The sequence below is a fragment of the Petromyzon marinus genome, chromosome 33 (assembly GCF_048934315.1).
Source record: "Petromyzon marinus isolate PM22_M1 ecotype Great Lakes invasive population chromosome 33, UKy_Petmar_22M1.pri1.0, whole genome shotgun sequence".
Classification (NCBI taxonomy): domain Eukaryota; kingdom Metazoa; phylum Chordata; class Hyperoartia; order Petromyzontiformes; family Petromyzontidae; genus Petromyzon; species Petromyzon marinus.
In genome coordinates this window covers 12,471,144-12,490,865 of record NC_133699.1, presented here as the reverse complement: position 1 = coordinate 12,490,865, position 19,722 = coordinate 12,471,144, and the positions used below count along the sequence as shown (strand labels likewise).

Below are 19,722 nucleotides of genomic sequence, written 5' to 3'. Positions count from 1 at the left end.
TTCGTAGGGCGGTGCACTAATCACTGCACTACACACAACAACATACACACACACACACGCGAGTACGGACACACTCGGTCGGCTATGTCGGTCATAGGAGTCGTTTGGCCATGCTTCGCCACTCTGGTCAGTGCGGATTGGTGAAAGGATGGGGTAGGCGATATACCCACGGCCGGCTCAGGATATCTCTCGGTAAATGTTTACCTTCGCCAGGAGTCAAACTCAGATTACCGGGCGCCAAGCGCAGTGCTGTGTTGCCACTGCACTCCCACTCCACCCATGGACACTTCACACGAAGCAGCGGTTAAAAGCACAACAATACAAATGTTAATCCTCTTTAATTCATCATCAGCCTTGATCTATCCACTGCCGGATGAAGGCCTCGTGATCCCACGGGAAAAGAAGTATTCGATCCTCTGCTGATTTTGTACGTTTGCCCACTGACAAAGAAATGATCAATCTATAATTTTAATGTTCGGTTTATTTGAACAGTGAGAGACAGAATAACAACAAAATCCAGAAAAACGCATGTCAAAAATTGTATAAATTGATTTGCATTTTAATGAGGGAAAAAGTAGTTGACCCCCTCTCAATCAGAAAGATTTCTGGCTCCCAGGTGTCTTTTATACAGGTAACGAGCTGAGATTAGGAGCCCACTCTTAAAGCGAGTGCTCCTAATCTCAGCTTGTTACCTGTATAAAAGACACCTGTCCACAGAAGCAATCAATCAGATTCCAAACTCTCCACCATGGCCAAGACCAAAGAGCTTTCCAAGGATGCCAGGGACAAGATTGTAGACCTACACAAGGCTGGAATGGGCTACAAGACCATTGGCAAGCAGCTTGGTGAGAAGGTGACAAGAGTTGGTGCGATTATTCGCAAATGGAAGGAACACAAAAGAACTGTCAATCTCCCTCGGCCTGGGGCTCCATGCAAGATCTCACCTCGTGGAGTTGCAATGATCATGAGAACGGTGAGGAATCAGCCCAGAACTACATTGGAGGATCTTGTCAATGATCTCAAGACAGCTGGGACCATAGTCACCAAGAAAACAATTGGTAACACACTACGCCGTGAAGGACTGAAATCCTGCAGCGCCCGCAAGGTCCCCCTGCTCAAGAAAGCACATATACATGCCCGTCTGAAGTTTGCCAATGAATATCTGAACGATTCAGAGGACAACTGGGTGAAAGTGTTGTGGTCAGATGAGACCAAAATGGAGTTCTTTGGCCTCAACTCAACTCGCAGTGTTTGGAGGAGGATGAATGCTGCCTATGACCCCAAGAACACCATCCCCACCGTCAAACATGGAGGTGGAAATATTATGCTTTGGGAGTGTTTTTCTGCTAAGGGGACAGGACAACTTCACCGCATCAAAGGGACGATGGACGGGGCAATGTACCGTCAAATCTTGGGTGAGAACCTCCTTCCCTCAGCCAGGGCATTGAAAATGGGTCGTGGATGGGTATTCCAGCATGACAATGACCCAAAACACACGGCCAAGGCAACAAAGGAGTGGCTCAAGAAGAAGCTCATTAAGGTCCTGGAGTGGCCTAGCCAGTCTCCAGACCTTAATCTCATAGAAAATCTGTGGAGGGAGCTGAAGGTTCGAGTTGCCAAACGTCAGCCTCGAAACCTTAATGACTTGGAGAAGATCTGCAAAGAGGAGTGGGACAAAATCCCTCCTGAGATGTGTGCAAACCTGGTGGCCAACTACAAGAAACGTCTGACCTCTGTGATTGCCAAACAAGGGTTTTGCCACCAAGTACTAAGCCATGTTTTGCAGAGGGGGTCAAATACTTATTTCCCTCATTAAAATGCAAATCAATTCATAACATTTTTGACATGCGTTTTTCTGGATGTTTTTGTTGTTGTTATTCTGTCTCTCACTGTTAAAACAAACCTACCATTACAATTATAGACTGATCATTTCTTTGTCAGTGGGCAAACGCACATAATCAGCAGGGGATCAAATACTTTTTTCCGTCACTGTATTCTCTCATTTGGCAGCCACTCCATCCTGAGTCTCCGCCACATTCCCTGCCTGGTGAAGCTCTCTTCCCATTATTATTATTAACTAAACTATATTTTATTTTACCAGGCAAGGCCCACACAGCTCTTTTTCGGAAGTGACCCGGCTATCGCAAATAATAGCTCAATGAAGTAGCTGATCATGTGGACATTTATAGCTGATCATGTGGACATTTATATCAGCCAAATACATACTTTGGAAAGCATGTGTTCTCAATGTGGAGGGAAAAAACCGTAGAATCTGCAAACTCAAAATTTCCAGCAGGCGTCAGGGACGGAATCGAACCAACGACCTCCTGTATACGAGGCGAGGTAGTTAACCTTAAACGTGAGGCCCTCTGATTTGTGCGTGTTCCCTGATCCGTGTGCTGCTGCCCTTTCTGTGGTGTGCGTGGGATGAGAAGGGGGATGATGACGTATCTGGGAGTGGGTGACCTAGATGATATGAATCAGGCAGAGGCCACGATCGCAGGCACCAAAAATATTGTTTTTACGCCAGCTTCATTCATCCACATACACTGAAAAAAATCAGTGCAGGCATGTCGGCGACCTACTTGCCATGCTGCCATATAATATTCATGTAGGAAGCCAGTGGTGGTTGTATTATAGATAGACACGCCCTTGCCATAGCAATGTGGAATTCACACAAATGGATTGGGAACAGTAATTGCTACAAACACTACTCAATGTTCATTTGGATCAATGGGACAAGATGAAGTAGATACTTTAACTGAATTGTGCAATTGGTATATAGGTTGGCCCAAAAGTCAGGACATGTCGGGCTATTTAATAGGTTTTAACACCGGCATTAAAACTTTTAATAGTTTATTCTTTACGTTTATATTTTATCTTTCGTTAACATCTATTGTTATTGATAATAAAGGTTTTTGGGTTAGATCGCGTTATTTAGAAATGCGTCGTAACCCTCCACCACCCGACACGGCCAATCAGCAAAAAAGTGTCACGTTGACAAAAGACAATTAGTTCACTACTTTAGCCCACCGGTGTGTTGAAGAGTGAATCCACAACATTTACAGTTTGAGTACGACGTTTCGCTGGTAATTACATTCAGCATCATCGGACAATTCGCCAGAATGGTAAAGCCCTCACTTGCTCCCGGTCTTAAATAGAGCAGCAGGGTGACGTCATCATTTAACTCATTCATGTGCAGTAATTATATAATCGATTGGTAATCAGTCAATGGTTATGATTAGTAATGAGTTGCAATGTGTGTTATTGTGAATATATGCTACGTTAGTAATCCGTTAATTAGTATGTGTTTCCCCTACAGGGAATTGCAATATTAATTATTTAATAATACGCTTCCAAGCAGCACTAAGCCAATAGCTATCAGAGCGATTAAAGTTATTTCTATTTCTCTCAATTTCAATGGATTCTCTAATTAGTCTTTGCCAGTAATAATTAGTTTTACACAACACTTCAACGTTATCAAAATCAATTGAGTGTCCTTGTTGACAAGCATGTTCTGCCACTGCCGACAGCTGTGTTTGAAATAATTTAATATTTCTTTGGTGTTCTTTTAGTCTTATGCTGATGTTACGTCCCGTCTGTCCAATATAGCATCTGCCACATAAACAATTAATCCGATATACACCTTTGATCGCTCTGATAACTATTGGCTTAGTGCGGCTTGGAAGCGTATTATTAAATAATTAATATTTCAATTCCTTATAGGGGAAACACATACTAATTAATGGATTACTAACGTAGCATATATTCACAATAACACATTACAACTCATTACTAATCATAACCATTGACTGATTACCAATCGATTATATAATTACTGCACCTGAATGAGTAAAATGATGACGTCACCCTGCTGCTCTATTTAAGACCGGGAGCAAGTGAGGGCTTTACCATTCTGGCGAATTGCCCGATGATGCTGGATGTAATTACCAACGAAACGTCGTACTCAAAATGTAAATGTTGTGGATTCACTCTTCAACACACCGGTGGGCTAAAGTAGTGAACTATTTGTCTTTTGTCAACGTGACACTTTTTTTGCCGATTGGCCGTGTCGGGTGGTGGAGGGTTACGACACATTTATAAATAACGCGATCTAACCCAAAAACCTTTATCATGAATAATATTGGTCGCGAAAGCCTACGTGTTAAACTGATCTATTGTTATTTTTTCTGTGCAGTCAACTCAAATCAGCAGTTTACAAAACTCGACCAAGAACCCGGAATGGATTGAGACGAAACACAATTGATGATTGTTCAGAGATTACACAGCTGTAATCTTACAAAAAAAAACATCCAAATTTTAATTTAAAAAAACAAATATTCACGCGTACAACAATGTTAATGGGAGTCCGTTTGAAAATGTGTTAAGATAAATTACGTAACCCGATGTGATTTGTTAAGATACATATAACAACCCTACGTTGTCCTGACTTTTGGGCCACCCTGTAAATCCCAGAGGACGAACGCTGGGCGTCCGGAACGGGGCGAGTGGCAAAGTGAGCTGACATTCGAATCGTCCACTCGTGTGATTTCACGCTCGCGTGACGGAACTTCACATGAACCCGCTGGCGCTTAGTGGGCACATCCACATGACGAGTTTAGAGGCGTCAAATTTATAACCCAATTCTGTCGCGAGCCAGGGCCACCGTTCCACTCCATCGCGGCAGTGAGGTCTCTCAACAGCACGGTGTTTTTGAGAAAAGCATTTCATCTGGCGTTCCTTCTCAACGTTTATTCGTTTATTGAAGATGCATATTAAACAACGCATCGCCATTAAGTTGCAATCAGCTCGTTGACAAAAAAAAATACATTTTAACTGAACTATCGTTTTATTTACAAATCCACGTACGTATCGATGCACAGAAATATCTCACCAAACTGCGTTTTTCACATCCGCGGTATTTATGTATCCGCCGTTTTCCTCCGGCGTACCAATTTGCTGACCGCGGTATGGAGTTGGAGCACGCCGACTGTGCTGGCACGACTTTGTGATTTCAAATAACCCTGTAATCTGTGCCCCCCCCCCTCCCCGTGTATCGTCTCCCCGCTCCCACCAGCGCTCTCTTCCCACCCACCACGTGTGAGGTTGCAGGTGGCCAAACTCCCTCCCTCTTCCTTCGAACGACCGCCTCCCAAATTACAAAATGACCTTCCGCCTGCCCCATGTAGTTTTGTTAGTTGACGCGCCTGCCTCTGTCTTATTTCTCCGCCGCTTTCCATACACGACCACGTTGGGATCCTTGGACAAAACGCGCCTTGCAAATGTCAATTATTATTGTTATTATTACCCCATCCTCATCGACGTTCTAGTCATCACCATGGACTTAAACCCTCAGTTTTAAAGGTAAATAACATTATTTTATTTTGTTATTTGAACATGTATTGCCTTTTTTATGTTATTGTGTATTTTTGTGTGTGTGTTTGGTGTAGGAACTGGCAATTCAGTTCGGCTTTAATGAGTCTTTAACACGTAGGCTTTCGCGAGCAATATCATCCATAAGAGGGTTTTTTTTTGGGTTAGGTCGCGTAAATATATGAATGTTTCGTTAAAACCCGCCACCACCCGACACAGCCAACTAGTAAGGGGTGTCACGTAACAGAACGTAGCCAATTCGTCACTAGTACAGCACACCGTACAACACACACGTGTTGTGCGGTGCATTGTACCGGTGCGTTGTTGCAAAAAAAAACCCCTCTATTATGTTTGAGGAATGTGACCGCGGTTCCTCTAACCCTCGATTTCCCACAAGGCCTGGGTATTGCCAACCAGGAACTTGGTCGACCTGACACGATGGTGGAAATTTCACATTCCCATGACCAAGACCCCATTCCATGAGCTCAGCTGAGGAGGATGATGTTGATGATGATGTTGACGATGGTGATGATGATGATAATAAATCGTGATGACGATGGGTTTATCGAACTCTGGATGGGATTTGAATTGACTCAATGTGAGGCTTGCTGTACCAACCGATACCCTGTAGTTATAACAAATGAAGAGATTTAATTTTACATTTTCCGCATATGCATTTAACGACAATAAAAGTCTGTATATGCATAAACAAAATCTCCATGAAATGATTTCCTACGTGCGTGGATGCCCAATAGGCAATAAAATGCCCTATATATTTAAAAACCCCACACACATTTACATAAGTGCATGGCAAGCAAAATAAAGACATTTAAATATTTGGGCGTCACACCATCTGGTGTCTTCCTGCCTCCTGATTACAGTACAGGTCTCTCCCTCTAGGAGGGTCCCGGGGGGGGGGGCAGGGGGAGCCCCCCCCCCCCTTCCTCTCTCTCTTGCCCCACGTGTACCAGGACAATGGATCTGGGACGCCGTCATCCACGGCGCGGCCTCTCCCTTACAGTGACTATCGATTTACGAGCCGCGCTCCACGCACGGGCGACAAGGCGGGTCACGTGGCACGTCACGGACTTCATCTCCACCGGTCCTGTCCATGTCTATAACGCGAACAATAATGTATGTATGTTGAACTTTTTTCGCACCGTACGTAGACCAACCGTGCTAAGCGGGAGGTGCGGGGTGGGGAAGGGGGCCACAACTGAGCACAAAGCAGTTTTAAAGAAACGAGTTTTCAATCTCGATTTAAAAGTGCGCATCCCCAGTGGCTTCCTTCTTTCTTATGTAAATCCGCGCCCGGCACACCACGTCCAGTTATCGATTTGGCTACGGCCGCCAATCGCAGCGTGCCACATCCCAGTAGTAGTTGTTGTTGTTGTTACCACCATCGCTGTACATTCGACGTGGAAAATATTCCGTGGGAAATTAAGGCCCCTGGGTGTGCAGGCTTTGTGGCTTAGAGCACTCAGCTCGCCCTCGGGAAGGATGAGAATCAGAATCCCTCGCTTGAGAAGTGACTCAGCCCGGCCATCCACTCAGAGCCATTGGGTCAATGTAGAAGAGGCGGCAGTTCTCCGGCGTATGCACTTGCCCCAATAGTCTCTTAAGGCTACACGGGGGATCTTTGTCTCTGGTGATCACACCACTCTCTTGTGTGCAATGCCGCCCTTAATAGCACGTGGCCCAACGCTCTCGTTTAATGTACCTATGTTGAATTTCTTTCGCACCGTGCGTAGCCAACTGTGCTGAGTGGAGGTATGAGGGAAGGAAAACACAACTAAAACACACACACACACAACAACAACATACTCTTTGGTTCTTTCGGTAAAGTCACGTAGGTATGAAATAAAATAAATCACGACGTTTCGATCGCAACACAAGCGGTTGTCCTTAGGCGGAACATTCCAGCAGCGGAACTCCTCAGGCGGTAAAAAATATAGGAGTAGAACTGCAGTAGAACTGCTGAATCAGCAGTAAAACTGCAGTAGAACTGCAGGTTCAGCTGTTCCATTGCTGGATTCTATTTTTTCCGCCTGAGGACGACCGCTTGTGTTGCGCCCGAAACGTCGTGACTTAATTTATTTTATTTTCTACCTACTACGTGACTTTACCGAAAGAACCAAAGAGTATGGGATTCCTGCAGTCAGGAAACCTTCAAATCGACATAAAAAACCAGTTCATACATAACACAGAGCTACACCTCACAATCACTGCGAAAAAAACCATTCGCAGTGCTAAAACGATCGCTACTTTGTGGGAAGCAGTGTGCTGCGGTGGTCCTAGGGAGGCTTTGCCACCGCCGTGGGAATTGAGGGAAATTTTCCTCCCCTGTGACGAACTCAGTGCGACAAATGGAGCCGGTTCACCCAACCATCCTCATCAATGTATGTAGGTTGAACTTCTTTCAAACCGTAGCGAACCGACCATGTGCTAATCGGAGGTGCGGGGAAGGGCAGGACACATGGACAGTGGTCCCTCGGTTATCGATATTAATTGGTTCCACGAAAACCATCTTTAATTGAAATTATTGTTAATCGAATATAGGATATACATGTTAAAGGATTAATTTGTTCCATGACGAGCGGACGTTGACCTTTTTCACCCTAAAAACATAGTTTATAATACTGAAACACGCAAGTTTGATAAGCGTTATAAGAACATATGAAAACGTTAATATTAATTAATAAACTAATTTAAAATAATGAATAGAGGATAAAAATGGACAGGAATAGAGCCTAAAAGGGGCATGAATAGAGCCTAAAAGGGGCATAAATAGAGCCTAAAATAAACATTCTTACCTTAGGCTAAGAATATGGATGGATTCAGAAGTTGATGAAGAAGTTTGGGGTGGGAGAAATTGTATTTTTGGAAGGAGTCTCCTTCCAATAGAACCTTACTTGACTGTTAAGTAAAAAACAACACCAAGTTTTCACGAGAGCAACGCACACGAAACATTGAAAAGCTAGCGGCCAGTTGCTCTCAAAACGCTCATGGAAGGGCGTCGCTAATTGAATTGGCCGAGGCCTGCTGCTGAGTCCACTTCAGGAGTGCTCCGATTGGTCGAAATTGGCGGGTCCACGTGATATCGTAAAACAACGTCGTGAATAGAAAATGTGTCGTTAATAGAAACAATAGGACCCCTATGGGAGGCGGATTGTTAATCAAAATACCGTCTATCGATTGCATCGTAAACAGAGGGACCGCTGTATGTAACAGGCGTATAATTGCATTCACAATAAATAAACGACAATAGCAATCCTAGATTTGAAGCTTTCGTGACTGCAAGGATTCATACTTTTTGTTTTTTTCGGTAAAGTCACGTAGGTAAAATAAAATAAAATAGAACAATTAAATCACGATGTTTCGGAGGCAATGCAAGCTTCCGTCTTCAGGTGGACACAGATATTCTGCTGTGACTGTTCCACCTGAAGGGGGAAGCTTGCGTTGCCTCCGAAACGTCGTGATTTAATTGTTCTATTTTATTTTATTTTACCTACGTGACTTTACCGAAAAAAACAAAAAGTATGACAATAGCAATCATCATAGGATCTCCTGGCCATTATTGTTCCTCCGGTGTAGGGATGGTCTTTGTGTTGTTGTCATGCACCTCCTATAAGCACGGTTGACTACGTATGGTGCGAAAGAAGTTCAACATACATACGTACAACATGTACAAAAGCACTGCACGTCACAAGCGGTGCGTGTTTTTTTTTTCTCAGTGGCTGAAACAACCGTTGAATGGGACCTTCCATGATGATGATCACCTGATGTTTAGGGCGGTGTCCGTGTGCGAATGCCAGCACCGGGGATACAAAGGTGGACGGGAGTGGTGCTGGCCCCATCACCTCTTGTGTTGTGAGCTGTTGTTGTTAATAGGAGCTCAATCTATTAGGTTATATGGGAATATTTACCTTTGTGTAAAGCAAAATTCGCGATTAACTGAGTCATAATTTTTTAATTAGACGGAAAAAAGCAAATCTATTTGTAGAGATAATACAGCATTGGAGAGACTGATTCTGACAAATCTATTACAGCAATTATGCCTTGGATGAACAAGGCAAAATAAAAAAAAAATCACAAGCAGTTTTATTTTATTTAATGTTGATGAGAAAAAAACTAATTTTCCTTTGTTGCATTTGTGTAATGACAGGGTGACACCTGCTGGCCTGGAAAGGGAATCACGGGTAAGGGCACGGTAAAGTAACAACTAATCAGATAAGGAGGTGTATCTGGGGAAAAGGTATAAGGTGGGGCTAGCCGAGATACTCCGAGAACCTGATCAAAGGTTCCACGAGAGGGCGTGGCCGGAGGCGGGACTTAGCCATGCCTGGGGGGATATAAGGGGGGAGCGGACCCGGGGTTCGTGGGTGGGGTCTTGGGTCCTGCTCACCGACATTTCTCTCCGTCGTGCGGCCACGTGGAAGATCTCCTGCGGGGTTTCCATCACCGTCATCGTCACGCCGCCAGCCAGCGGCGTGGCCGAGCGAGGGCGGTGGGACCACGCCTAGTGACCGGCTGTGTGTGTGTAGCCAGTAGAGACGTTAATGTCTAAGTGTTGTACTCGGAGTGAGAAGAATAATGTTGGCCTGTGCTGTGCCCAGCGTGAGAAATTAAAGAAGTGCCCTCTACATGACGTGTCACGGAAGTCGCTCATTGCATTTGTATAACTTCACACACAGCTTATATAACTTGAATAATAACACTACTAATTTGGTCAGACTGTAATAATTATTTTTATAAAGATTATCTCATTCCACAGCAGCTGAGTAAACAACCCTTCATCAGCCTCGGTAATGGCCCCTGTAACAAAATCATGCAAGAGATGTGTTTATCCTTGATTATATTTTTTGCATAATTACCAACCGGGATTATTCACAGGAGGCAGGGGATTAATTGTGTATGTCTGTGGATGTCTGTCCACGTGTATCCGGACACCCGGATATATAACAAATGCGCTCCTAGTGGGCAATACCGGTAGGAAACGTAGTGGACTGGAAGCCCAACCGGGATTAATTCTCACAGGAGGCAGGGGATTAACACACTGCACTTTCTGGTGCGACTGGTGGGACCTCTTTTATACTGTACTTTCTGGTGCGACCTCTTTTACACTGCACTTTCTGGCGTCGTTTTATTAAATATCCGTACATAATTACTTCAACATTTCCTACCAGCCCCCTCCGCAGGAATGTTAATGATAATAGGGTTTCCCCCTTTTTTCTGGCAACAAAACAGCTGTGTTAAGATGTTAAAACACCAAACTGAGACCTTTTTACAAGGAATCATGTCTGCATTAACCACAATGCTTGTGGTCAGAATGCAAACAAAAAAAAACATACTCTGATCATATATTATCAGAGTGTTTTTTGTTTGCATTCTGACCACAAGTATTGTGGTCTGAATGCAAACATGACTCCTTGTAAAACGGTTTCAGTTTGGTGTTTTAACATCTTAACACAGCTGTTTTGTTGCCAGAAAAAAGGGGGAAAAACCTATTATCATATTTTGGTACTGGCAAAGGAGGTCCCATGATGTAGAGGGTCTTTTAATCTTTCACATTTCACGCTCGTCCGTGTACACGCACGCCAGCCTTTTGGGGGATCCTGAACATTGTTGTCCTAGTTTCTGTGCACATTTGCTTGCACATTACGTCTCCCTCCCTGCGTTCATCCGAGTTGAGAATCGACTCTGTCCATCATCCTCCCCGAGGCTATAAATTGAATACTGCAATGTCGATGCATCAGAGGGACACGCAGATAAAGATTTAGGAGGGGGGAAATTGTATTTTACTTTGTTCCACTGTAAGACAAATTCCCATCAGTTTTGAGTTCCATTTGATGACAGATGAATTCGGTTCTCACGTTCGTCTCTCGCTCAGTCCGCTTGAGAGAAACGAACGTGAAAACTTCAATCACATAACATAACAAATTAAGTAAAATAAATTTTAATCATTCTCAAACCATCAATGGATGGAGGCCTCCCTACACCACGTCAGTTATGGAGGTGGGGGGGGTATACACTGCACTGGTCAGCGAGGGTTTTTGAAGGGAGTCCTGAGATCAGCGCCACTCATGTTAGCCGTGGCCGGCAATTGAACTCGGGTCGCCAGCCAAGAAGCGCAACACACGCGAACTGCTGCACCACTGCTCCAGCCCATACAGCATTAAATTCGTCTGAAATGAAATATGAAATATATACGTAGAATTGAATATACATATATATTTATGCGTTGTGTATAATTTCTCATTCATGAAAAATATTTCACAATGATCTACGACAGGCAACATGTCAATTTTTTTTTATGGGTGGGGGGTGTTCGCCCATGCCTTTTGCACGCCCCCCCCTACGCCCCCCACGCCCCAGACCCTGGGTCACTGGGAGCTGTTTAATGATCATACGGACACCTGCCATAGAAACGTGGAATTTCTTTCACTACTTATGGGTCACCAACAGAGATGAGCGCTACGCCACGCCCACTGGAGTAGGACGGTGGCGGGAGGGGGAGCACTTTCACTTGTTAGTACTCTCCCCCCCCCCCGCTCCCTGCCAGCTCCTCCATAAAAAAAACTGGACGTGATCTCAATATGCGTTCCACTTGGTTATCAAAGTCTGTTGGCTTGGCTCACGGAATTATAAATTTATAAATTTCCACTCCGCTCCACCGCTCTGACCTTGACTGGGCAGAGTGCCGGCGAAGGGCGCGTGATCAGCGCGGCGTGCCCCAGGTCGCCCAGTGGGCACGTGCGGCTCTACGCCGGCGCCAACGTCGATACCGCAGGGCGTGACGCCGCATGGCTGGGTTCGTGCATGGTGGCGGTAGAGACCCTTGCCCGACAGGCCCGCGACGGCAGGTTATGGCGCGTAGAGAGTTGTTCTACGTCACGGCCAACCGAGGGCTCGTATTAAAAATAATAATAATAATAGCTTCGGCTGGATTGATGGAATTTTCTGGAGCAAGCAAAAAAAAAACAACAAACCTGGCCCAGATGTCTCGTCCGTGGATGTGGCATGGGTATCGTTCGAGAAGCGTGTGAAGGATGTGGCGATACTGAGGTCGGTGGGTTGTAGACAGATCTACCAAGTGTAAGCCACTAACTGGTAGTATGTTAAGGTGGTGCCAATTGAAACTAAACTAAACAATGTTTTATTTTACCAGGTAAGGCCCACTGGGCTATATGATTTCTTTTTCCAGAAGCGACCTGGCCACAAATGATAGCTACGAAGTGGCTTATCATGAGGAAATTTATAGCGGCCAAATACTCTGAACGCGTGATGTTGATTCTAAATGTGGAGGGGGAAAAAAACTGGAGAACCCGGAGTCAAATCCATGCGACCACGGGGAGAGAGACAAACAAACTCCAAATATAAAGAGGCATCAGGGTCGGGATTGAAACCATGGCCTCCAGCATACCAGGCGAAGCCGATAACATCTCGCCACACCGTGGAGCCCATTTGGAGGGACAGTACATCAAGGATGCTATGCTGTTCGTCTGGAGTTTTGGCGCGATCCCTTCATAGACGTGTGTTACCTCCAGGCACGTCAGCTTTCCTCCGGCACAAACAAAATATCAGGAATTGGCTGATTGCGAGGCTCAGCAAGGCTCCGTAAGGCTTATGGAAGGATTATTGAATTCGACTGTGTACACAGAATGTGTTATTTGCTCGTTCTGGGTCCGCGTGGTGGCAATACGATTGTAGTCCAGGAATTTGGAAGCGAGGGCTGGTGGTAGAGGGCTGGTGGTACCAGCCCCGTAGAGTCGGGGGGGGGAGAAGGCTAGCAGGGTGGGGGTGGAGGGGGCTGAGTCCCACCCCCCCCACCCATAAACACCAGTAAAGACAATTAAGCGACGGGCAATCACAGCCTTCCATCATGCAGGCAGAGAGCCGGGGCAAAATGCACGACAGACAAAAGCAGATCGCATAGTTACTCATTCTGTTTCACGTTTGATTAAGTACTTTTTGTGAACATTGCATATATGTCGAGCCCCCGCCTCCCCTCCGCGAGAAAACAAGGTCGTGCTACAGGGCTGGGTGGATCACAGACGTGTGTGAATCTCTGAGCTAACACGTGGTGGTAGCACAGAAAGTGGACCGAATCCATCTGTGCGGAGCTCTTGAGTGTTATCCCATCGCACGAGCTCCAGGATTCCTCCCACATGCCACGCGTCGTTATCGTCGGTGGCCAAACGTTGTCACGAAGGGCCCTCCTCCTGAAAAAAGAGCCCTGTGGTTGCTCGTGAGGATGACCTCGATAAAAAAATCCAAAGGGAAATTTTATTAATTTAAGCTCACCGTTTGAAACAAGGAGGTTCATGGTGCACCATGTCACTATTAACCTAATGAGAATATTCAACGTGCAGCAGTAAAGGAATTAAATATATATGTATCATTTATATAAATTCCCTGTGGACAGTTGGCAGCATAATATGCCATGTTATTAATCGATGGCATGCACAGCAGTGGCCAACAACAATCTGCATAACCGACACCGGAAGCACTGTCGGAAAATAGATACATGCATGCATGCATGTGGAAATATAAATAAAAAAACAATATTTTTAGCGGTTTGCTAATTTGCCCTCTGCCTGACGCATATCATGCAGGTCACCGATGCACAGACATCCCATCATCCTCTCCGTTCTCCCGTGCACATATTCGAGGCATCGTATTGGCTGTAAAAAACGAGTCAGCGGACCTGACCGGGACAGATCGCTCGAAGGGACGAAGGCCAATCGACGAGACAGGTAACGGCATGGCAAAGGGAACACACCCTATGTCTGTATGTACGTAGCCAACCATGCTCATCGGAGGTGCGAGGGAGACGGAGCTATAACATTAATTCTTGGAATACTTGCTAGGCACATTTCAACACTAGATAGGCCACGTCATTGCTGGCTTGCAATGGGAAAACCCTGCTAACTCTATCTGGATAACGTTATCATCTACGTAACCTCTCCACAACAACACATCCTGCAACGTAATAACAATAATCCACCCGGCGTGCGCCCACGAGTCTGATGCATTCCAATCCCTCCGGGTGCCACCGCGTCATTATTCTTGAGCGTTATTATTTCCGCGCTGAACGCGCAAACCCATTTATCGCAGAGACGACGGCCTGGAGCAGTGCGGTCCCAAGGGACGCGCCGCTGCCGCTCGCCTGGCCTCGCCGTGACGGGCAGATGTTTGGGGGCAACGCTGGGGCGCGGGCGGGCGGGCGGACGGGCGGGCGCGGAGCCGTGCGTCGACGCTCCGCTGACGCACGGCCTCGCGGTTCATCGGTTCATAGTTCCATTTATTTTGGTATAGCCCTGTGAGCCATTCGGCTCTTGAATCGGGTGCAACCGCAACAAACAAACAAAAAACAAAAACACGAACAAGAAAAACATCTTAACGTGACTGCGTGTGACTGTGCAAACAGAAAATCCATGGGGAAAAAAAAAAACCATCAACATATTCCTGAAATAGCACCGTGCACCAACGCTGTGTGCAAAAATCCGCCCACCGCCTCGTGTCAACGGGCCTCGTCTATTGAGTCAACCGGGTGTCTCAGCGCTGGAGCGAGCGACTCTCGCGAGTTAGAAGTTCGAATCGTGGTTGGGGCGGGGCAGGGGGGTTGACTCAGCCCGTCATCTCCCCGGGATACATAAAGTAAGGGCCACACTGTGGGGAAGTCAACGGTGATTGTCGCATAAATATACTTGTCCCTGTCATAGGAATGTGGAATCTCCGTCGCTGGCTCAGTGATGTAAAGAAGGTGACGATCACAAATGCCTCGGTGCTCATTTGAGCAGGAAATTGCTTCAACTGATTTAATGAAGGGCCACGCATGAGTTGCTCTGTAATGTTGCAAAACATCAAGCTGCGTTGGTAAATTAATCCGTGCGTTGCCATCACTGTTATCGTCACCATTATCATTATTTGTTATGTATTTATATACCGGTTCATAATTAGTTTAGTTTGGTCCAGGTCAATCTCTTAACGATAGCCCACAAACCACCCGACAGAGCCAATCAAATAAAATCGCCACGTGGGGGCAAATTCGCCACTTGATTTTGTTTATCAGCAAAACTGGAATGTGTTGACACTGTTGTGACGTTTCGCTACAAATTAGCATCATCATTATTACTATCACCACTAGGTGTTTACGCGAGCTCGGCTCTCGCGTGAAACAACTGAAATAATGGGTTAATTGTGAATGACGATGGTGTATGTTTCTCTGTCACTGAGAGGAAAGAGAGATCTCAACATTTCAGCCAACTGGCCCTCTGTTAGTGTTAATTAACATGCTGTTTCGTTGAATAAAGTCACAGAAGCAAGCAAGCAAGCAGCAACTTTGAACCTTATTGCCGTAGCAAAAAAAATGACACCGAAAATTCACTGCCCAAGTCCCCTGGGAGACTCGTTATCCCCTCCACCATGCACACACACAGTAAAGAAGATAAAGATCCCCCATATAGCCTTAACAGACTGTAGGGGCAAGTGCTGTTAGCGAGCACCTATGAAGGCCGGTAACAGTACACGAGGGGGTGGGTGGCCAGCACCACGCCCGACCGCCTTTGTCTCCCTAGTGCCAATGTTTACACACTGCACCAGGTACTCATTTGAGGCTGAGTCGACGTAGGGGAGGCCCGGGATACAAAGATCCCCCATACAGCCTTTAACAGACTGTCGGGGCATGTGCTGCTAGCGAGCACCTTTGAAGGCTTTGTGTGTCTGTGCGTAGAGGACTCTCTACGCACAGACACACACTGCACTACGAACTGGGTGACGATTATCTGAACTGGTCCTGGGCCTCCTCTAGGTCGACTGAGCCTCAAATGAGTACCTGGTGCAGTGCGTAAAAATTGCCACTCGACAGACAAAGGCGGCTGGGCGTGGTCCTGATCATCCACCCCCTCGTGTGCCACGGTGCCGGCCCTCATAGGTGCTCGCTAACAGCACTTGACCCAACAGTTGGTTAAGGCTACACGGGGGATCTTTGTCTTTGGAGCACTCACCATGTCGTACACATTGAGCACCACCGGCTCGTTCGCCATGCTTCCCATTCAGCCACAGCCCTGTCACACACAGCACAGGACACAACAAAGACACAGATAAAGACCCCCCGTATAGCCTTTGCAGACTTTGGGGGCAAGTGCTGTTTGCGACCACATTTGGAGGCTGGCTCGGCACACAAGGAGGTGGAATTCGACCTAGCGGATGTCCACGCACCTACCTTATGTAACTTGGCCATCGTGTGCCGAGCGTCATGGGTAAAATTTTTTGGCAACTTTGAAAAATGTGCTGACAAGAATACTCAGTTGGAATTATATATCAACATAGCAATCATCGTGGTCCCCCCATACTGTGAACAAGAGTCATGGGACTCAATGAGGATATTTCGGGTAAACAAGTGTCAACAATACAATTCATAAATGACATCACACGCACAAAATGATACATCAGGTGCATGCAAAAACGACCACATACACACATGCTGAGTAAGGCGCAAGGGCCCGGATTGGAGGAATCGCCATGGAAATGTATGGCCAATGCCTCTGTGGTGTGAAACGCGTCAATGCCAATGCCGGTTGATAGAGCGGCCGGCTGGATTTGGTTGCCAAACACCGGGGCTACCACTCTTGACTAGGAGGGCCCACCAGAATTTACCAGCAGGACCATCACGATCACTGGCGCCAGCGAACCGCAGGGACCACCTAAATGTATACGTACGTTGAACTTCTTTCGCACTGTACGTAGCCAACCGTGCTAATCGTAGGTGCGGGGGAAGGACAACAAAATTCAACACAAAAAGCAGTTCTAAAGAAATGAGTTTTCATCTCGATTAAAAAATGCATAGCTCCAGTGGCTTCCTGATATCGAGAAGGAATAGCGTTTTAGACGGCCGCAGAAGCACATCTGAAAGAGCATGATGTAAGTGACTATCTTTGTTCAATGGTTAGCCAAGAGCTGCTGCTGCGAGGATGACGGGAATTCGCGTGATGGTTTATGCTGCTTGAGATAAATGACTGCAACCCCCTCCCCTTGCACACACAGGTACAGTGAGTCCCTTGAGATACCAGGGCAATTCAGAGGTGGTTGAATGCCAAATGGTATAGTGCTCGTTGTCTTGACAATCCCGTTAATTCGATGAAAGGCACACAAACTATGGCAAAAACAGACGCGGATGCTGGACGATTATGATGATGATGCACAAATGGCGAAATAAAAACTCTCCGGCCATTCTAGATTTTGAAGTTTTCGTGACCGCAAGGATCCACACTGTTTGCTTCTTTCGGTAAAGTCACGTAGGTGAAAAAATAAAATGAAAAGTAAATAAAATAAATAAAAGTAAATTAAATCACGCGGTGATTTAGTTTACTTTTATTTATTTTAAAAATTTATTATATTTTTTTCACCTACGTGACTTTACCGAAAGAAACAAAGAGTGAGCTCTCCGGTCAGTTTGTGGAGACCGTGGTCACCAGCCAGAACAGACCCCTGGGGACGTATAACAAACAACGATTCCAGTGCCCGATGAACAAACGCGTTTTTTTTGTGTGTTTTTAAGTTTGTTGTACTTCCCCCGCACACCTTCTCCGATCAGCACGGCTGTGGTTACGGTACGGTACGAAAGAAGTTCAACGTACATGCCAATGAGGGGGCCCGTCATCACAGCGGCGGTGATTCACCACTCCGATACTCATGGCTCCAACTATCCTGACTCGACCACCTCGATGTAAAAAAAAAGATCACAGCTGTTGCTAAACACATGTAGTTCTAAACCTTCACTGCAGCCTTGCCAACCCCTTTGGTTTTCAATCGTAAAAAAAAAATGTATAATGTTAATAAATACATAGGTTTGATTTAACAAAGTAGTTGTACATTACATGCCCTTGCTTAAATTGTGTTTCGATGATTTACCTTCTAAAAAACTGGCCATGTCTCACAGAAACGGCATTTCGCACCCTCCGCGGGGTGCATGCGCCCCAGGCTAAGAATCACCGTCTTACATCAACATTAGCCGTACAAAGCAGAGGAAGAATAATTCGATGCAGCCTTGTAATATTATTTACGTTGATTTGCAATGCCGTTATCGTGCTACAGAAACGTAGGGGGCGAGTCATCACGACTGAAACCACTGAAAATCGCAAGCCAAAATTCTGGAATGAACACTTGACGAATGATGCTGCTGCAGTGGTAGTTATACTGCTGACAGTGGTAGTTATACTGCTGCAGTGGTAGTTATACTGCTGACAGTGGTAGTTATACTGCTGCAGTGGTAGTTATACTGCTGCAGTGGTAGTTATACTGCTGCAGTGGTAGTTATACTGCTGCAGTAGTAGTTATACTGCTGACAGTTGCAGTATGGTAGTTATACTGCTGACAGTGGTAGTTATACTGCTGCAGTGGTAGTTATACTGCTGCAGTGGTAGTTATACTGCTGACAGTGGTAGTTATACTGCTGACAGTTGCAGTATGGTACTTATACTGCTGCAGTGGTAGCTATGCTGCTGCAGTGGTAGTTATACTGCTGCAGTGGTAGTTATACTGCTGCAGTGGTAGTTATACTGCTGCAGTGGTAATTATACTGCTGCAGTGGTAGTTATACTGCTGACAGTGGTAGTTATACTGCTGCAGTTGTAGTTATACTGCTGACAGTGGTAGTTCTACTGCTGCAGTGGTAGTTATACTGCTACAGTGGTAGTTATACTGCTGACAATTGCAGTATGGTAGTTATACTGCTGCAGTGGTAGTTATACTGCTGCAATGGTAGTTATACTGCTGCAGTGGTAGTTATACTGCTGCAGTGGTAGTTATACTGCTGCAGTGGTAGTTATACTGCTGACAGTTGCAGTATGGTAGTTATACTGCTGCAGTGGTAGCTATACTGCTGCAGTGGTAGTTATACTGCTGACAGTTGCAGTATGGTAGTTATACTGCTGCAGTGATAGCTATACTGCTGCAGTGGTAGTTATACTGCTGCAGCGGCAGTTATACTGCTGCAGTGGTAGCTGTGCTGCTGCAGTGGTAGTTATGCTGCTGCAGTGGTAGTTATACTGCTGCAGTGGTAATTATACTGCTGCAGTGGTAGTTATACTGCTGACAGTGGTAGTTATACTGCTGCAGTTGTAGTTATACTGCTGACAGTGGTAGTTATACTGCTGCAGTTGTAGTTATACTGCTGACAGTGGTAGTTATACTGCTACAGTGGTAGTTATACTGCTGCAGTGGTAGTTATACTGCTACAGTGGTAGTTATACTGCTGCAGTTGTAGTTATACTGCTGACAGTGGTAGTTCTACTGCTGCAGTGGTAGTTATACTGCTACAGTGGTAGTTATACTGCTGACAATTGC

General features: G+C 45.7%; 1 protein-coding gene across 2 annotated transcripts in view; it reads right to left on the bottom strand.

Moving 5' to 3' along the window:
• LOC116948484 (deubiquitinase DESI2-like) overlaps positions 1–19,722 on the bottom strand; it is a 50,064-nt gene that overhangs the window by 22,102 nt on the left and 8,240 nt on the right. Inside the window, exon 2 of one of the 2 annotated variants that reach the window (XM_032965199.2) lies at positions 16,383–16,442. The exons of the other annotated variant lie outside the window; for it this stretch is intronic. Within the exon in view, the coding sequence (XP_032821090.2) occupies positions 16,383–16,430 (48 nt within the window). The 5' untranslated portion in view covers positions 16,431–16,442. The remainder of the gene's footprint in view (positions 1–16,382; positions 16,443–19,722) is intronic. 2 annotated transcript variants of the gene reach the window in all.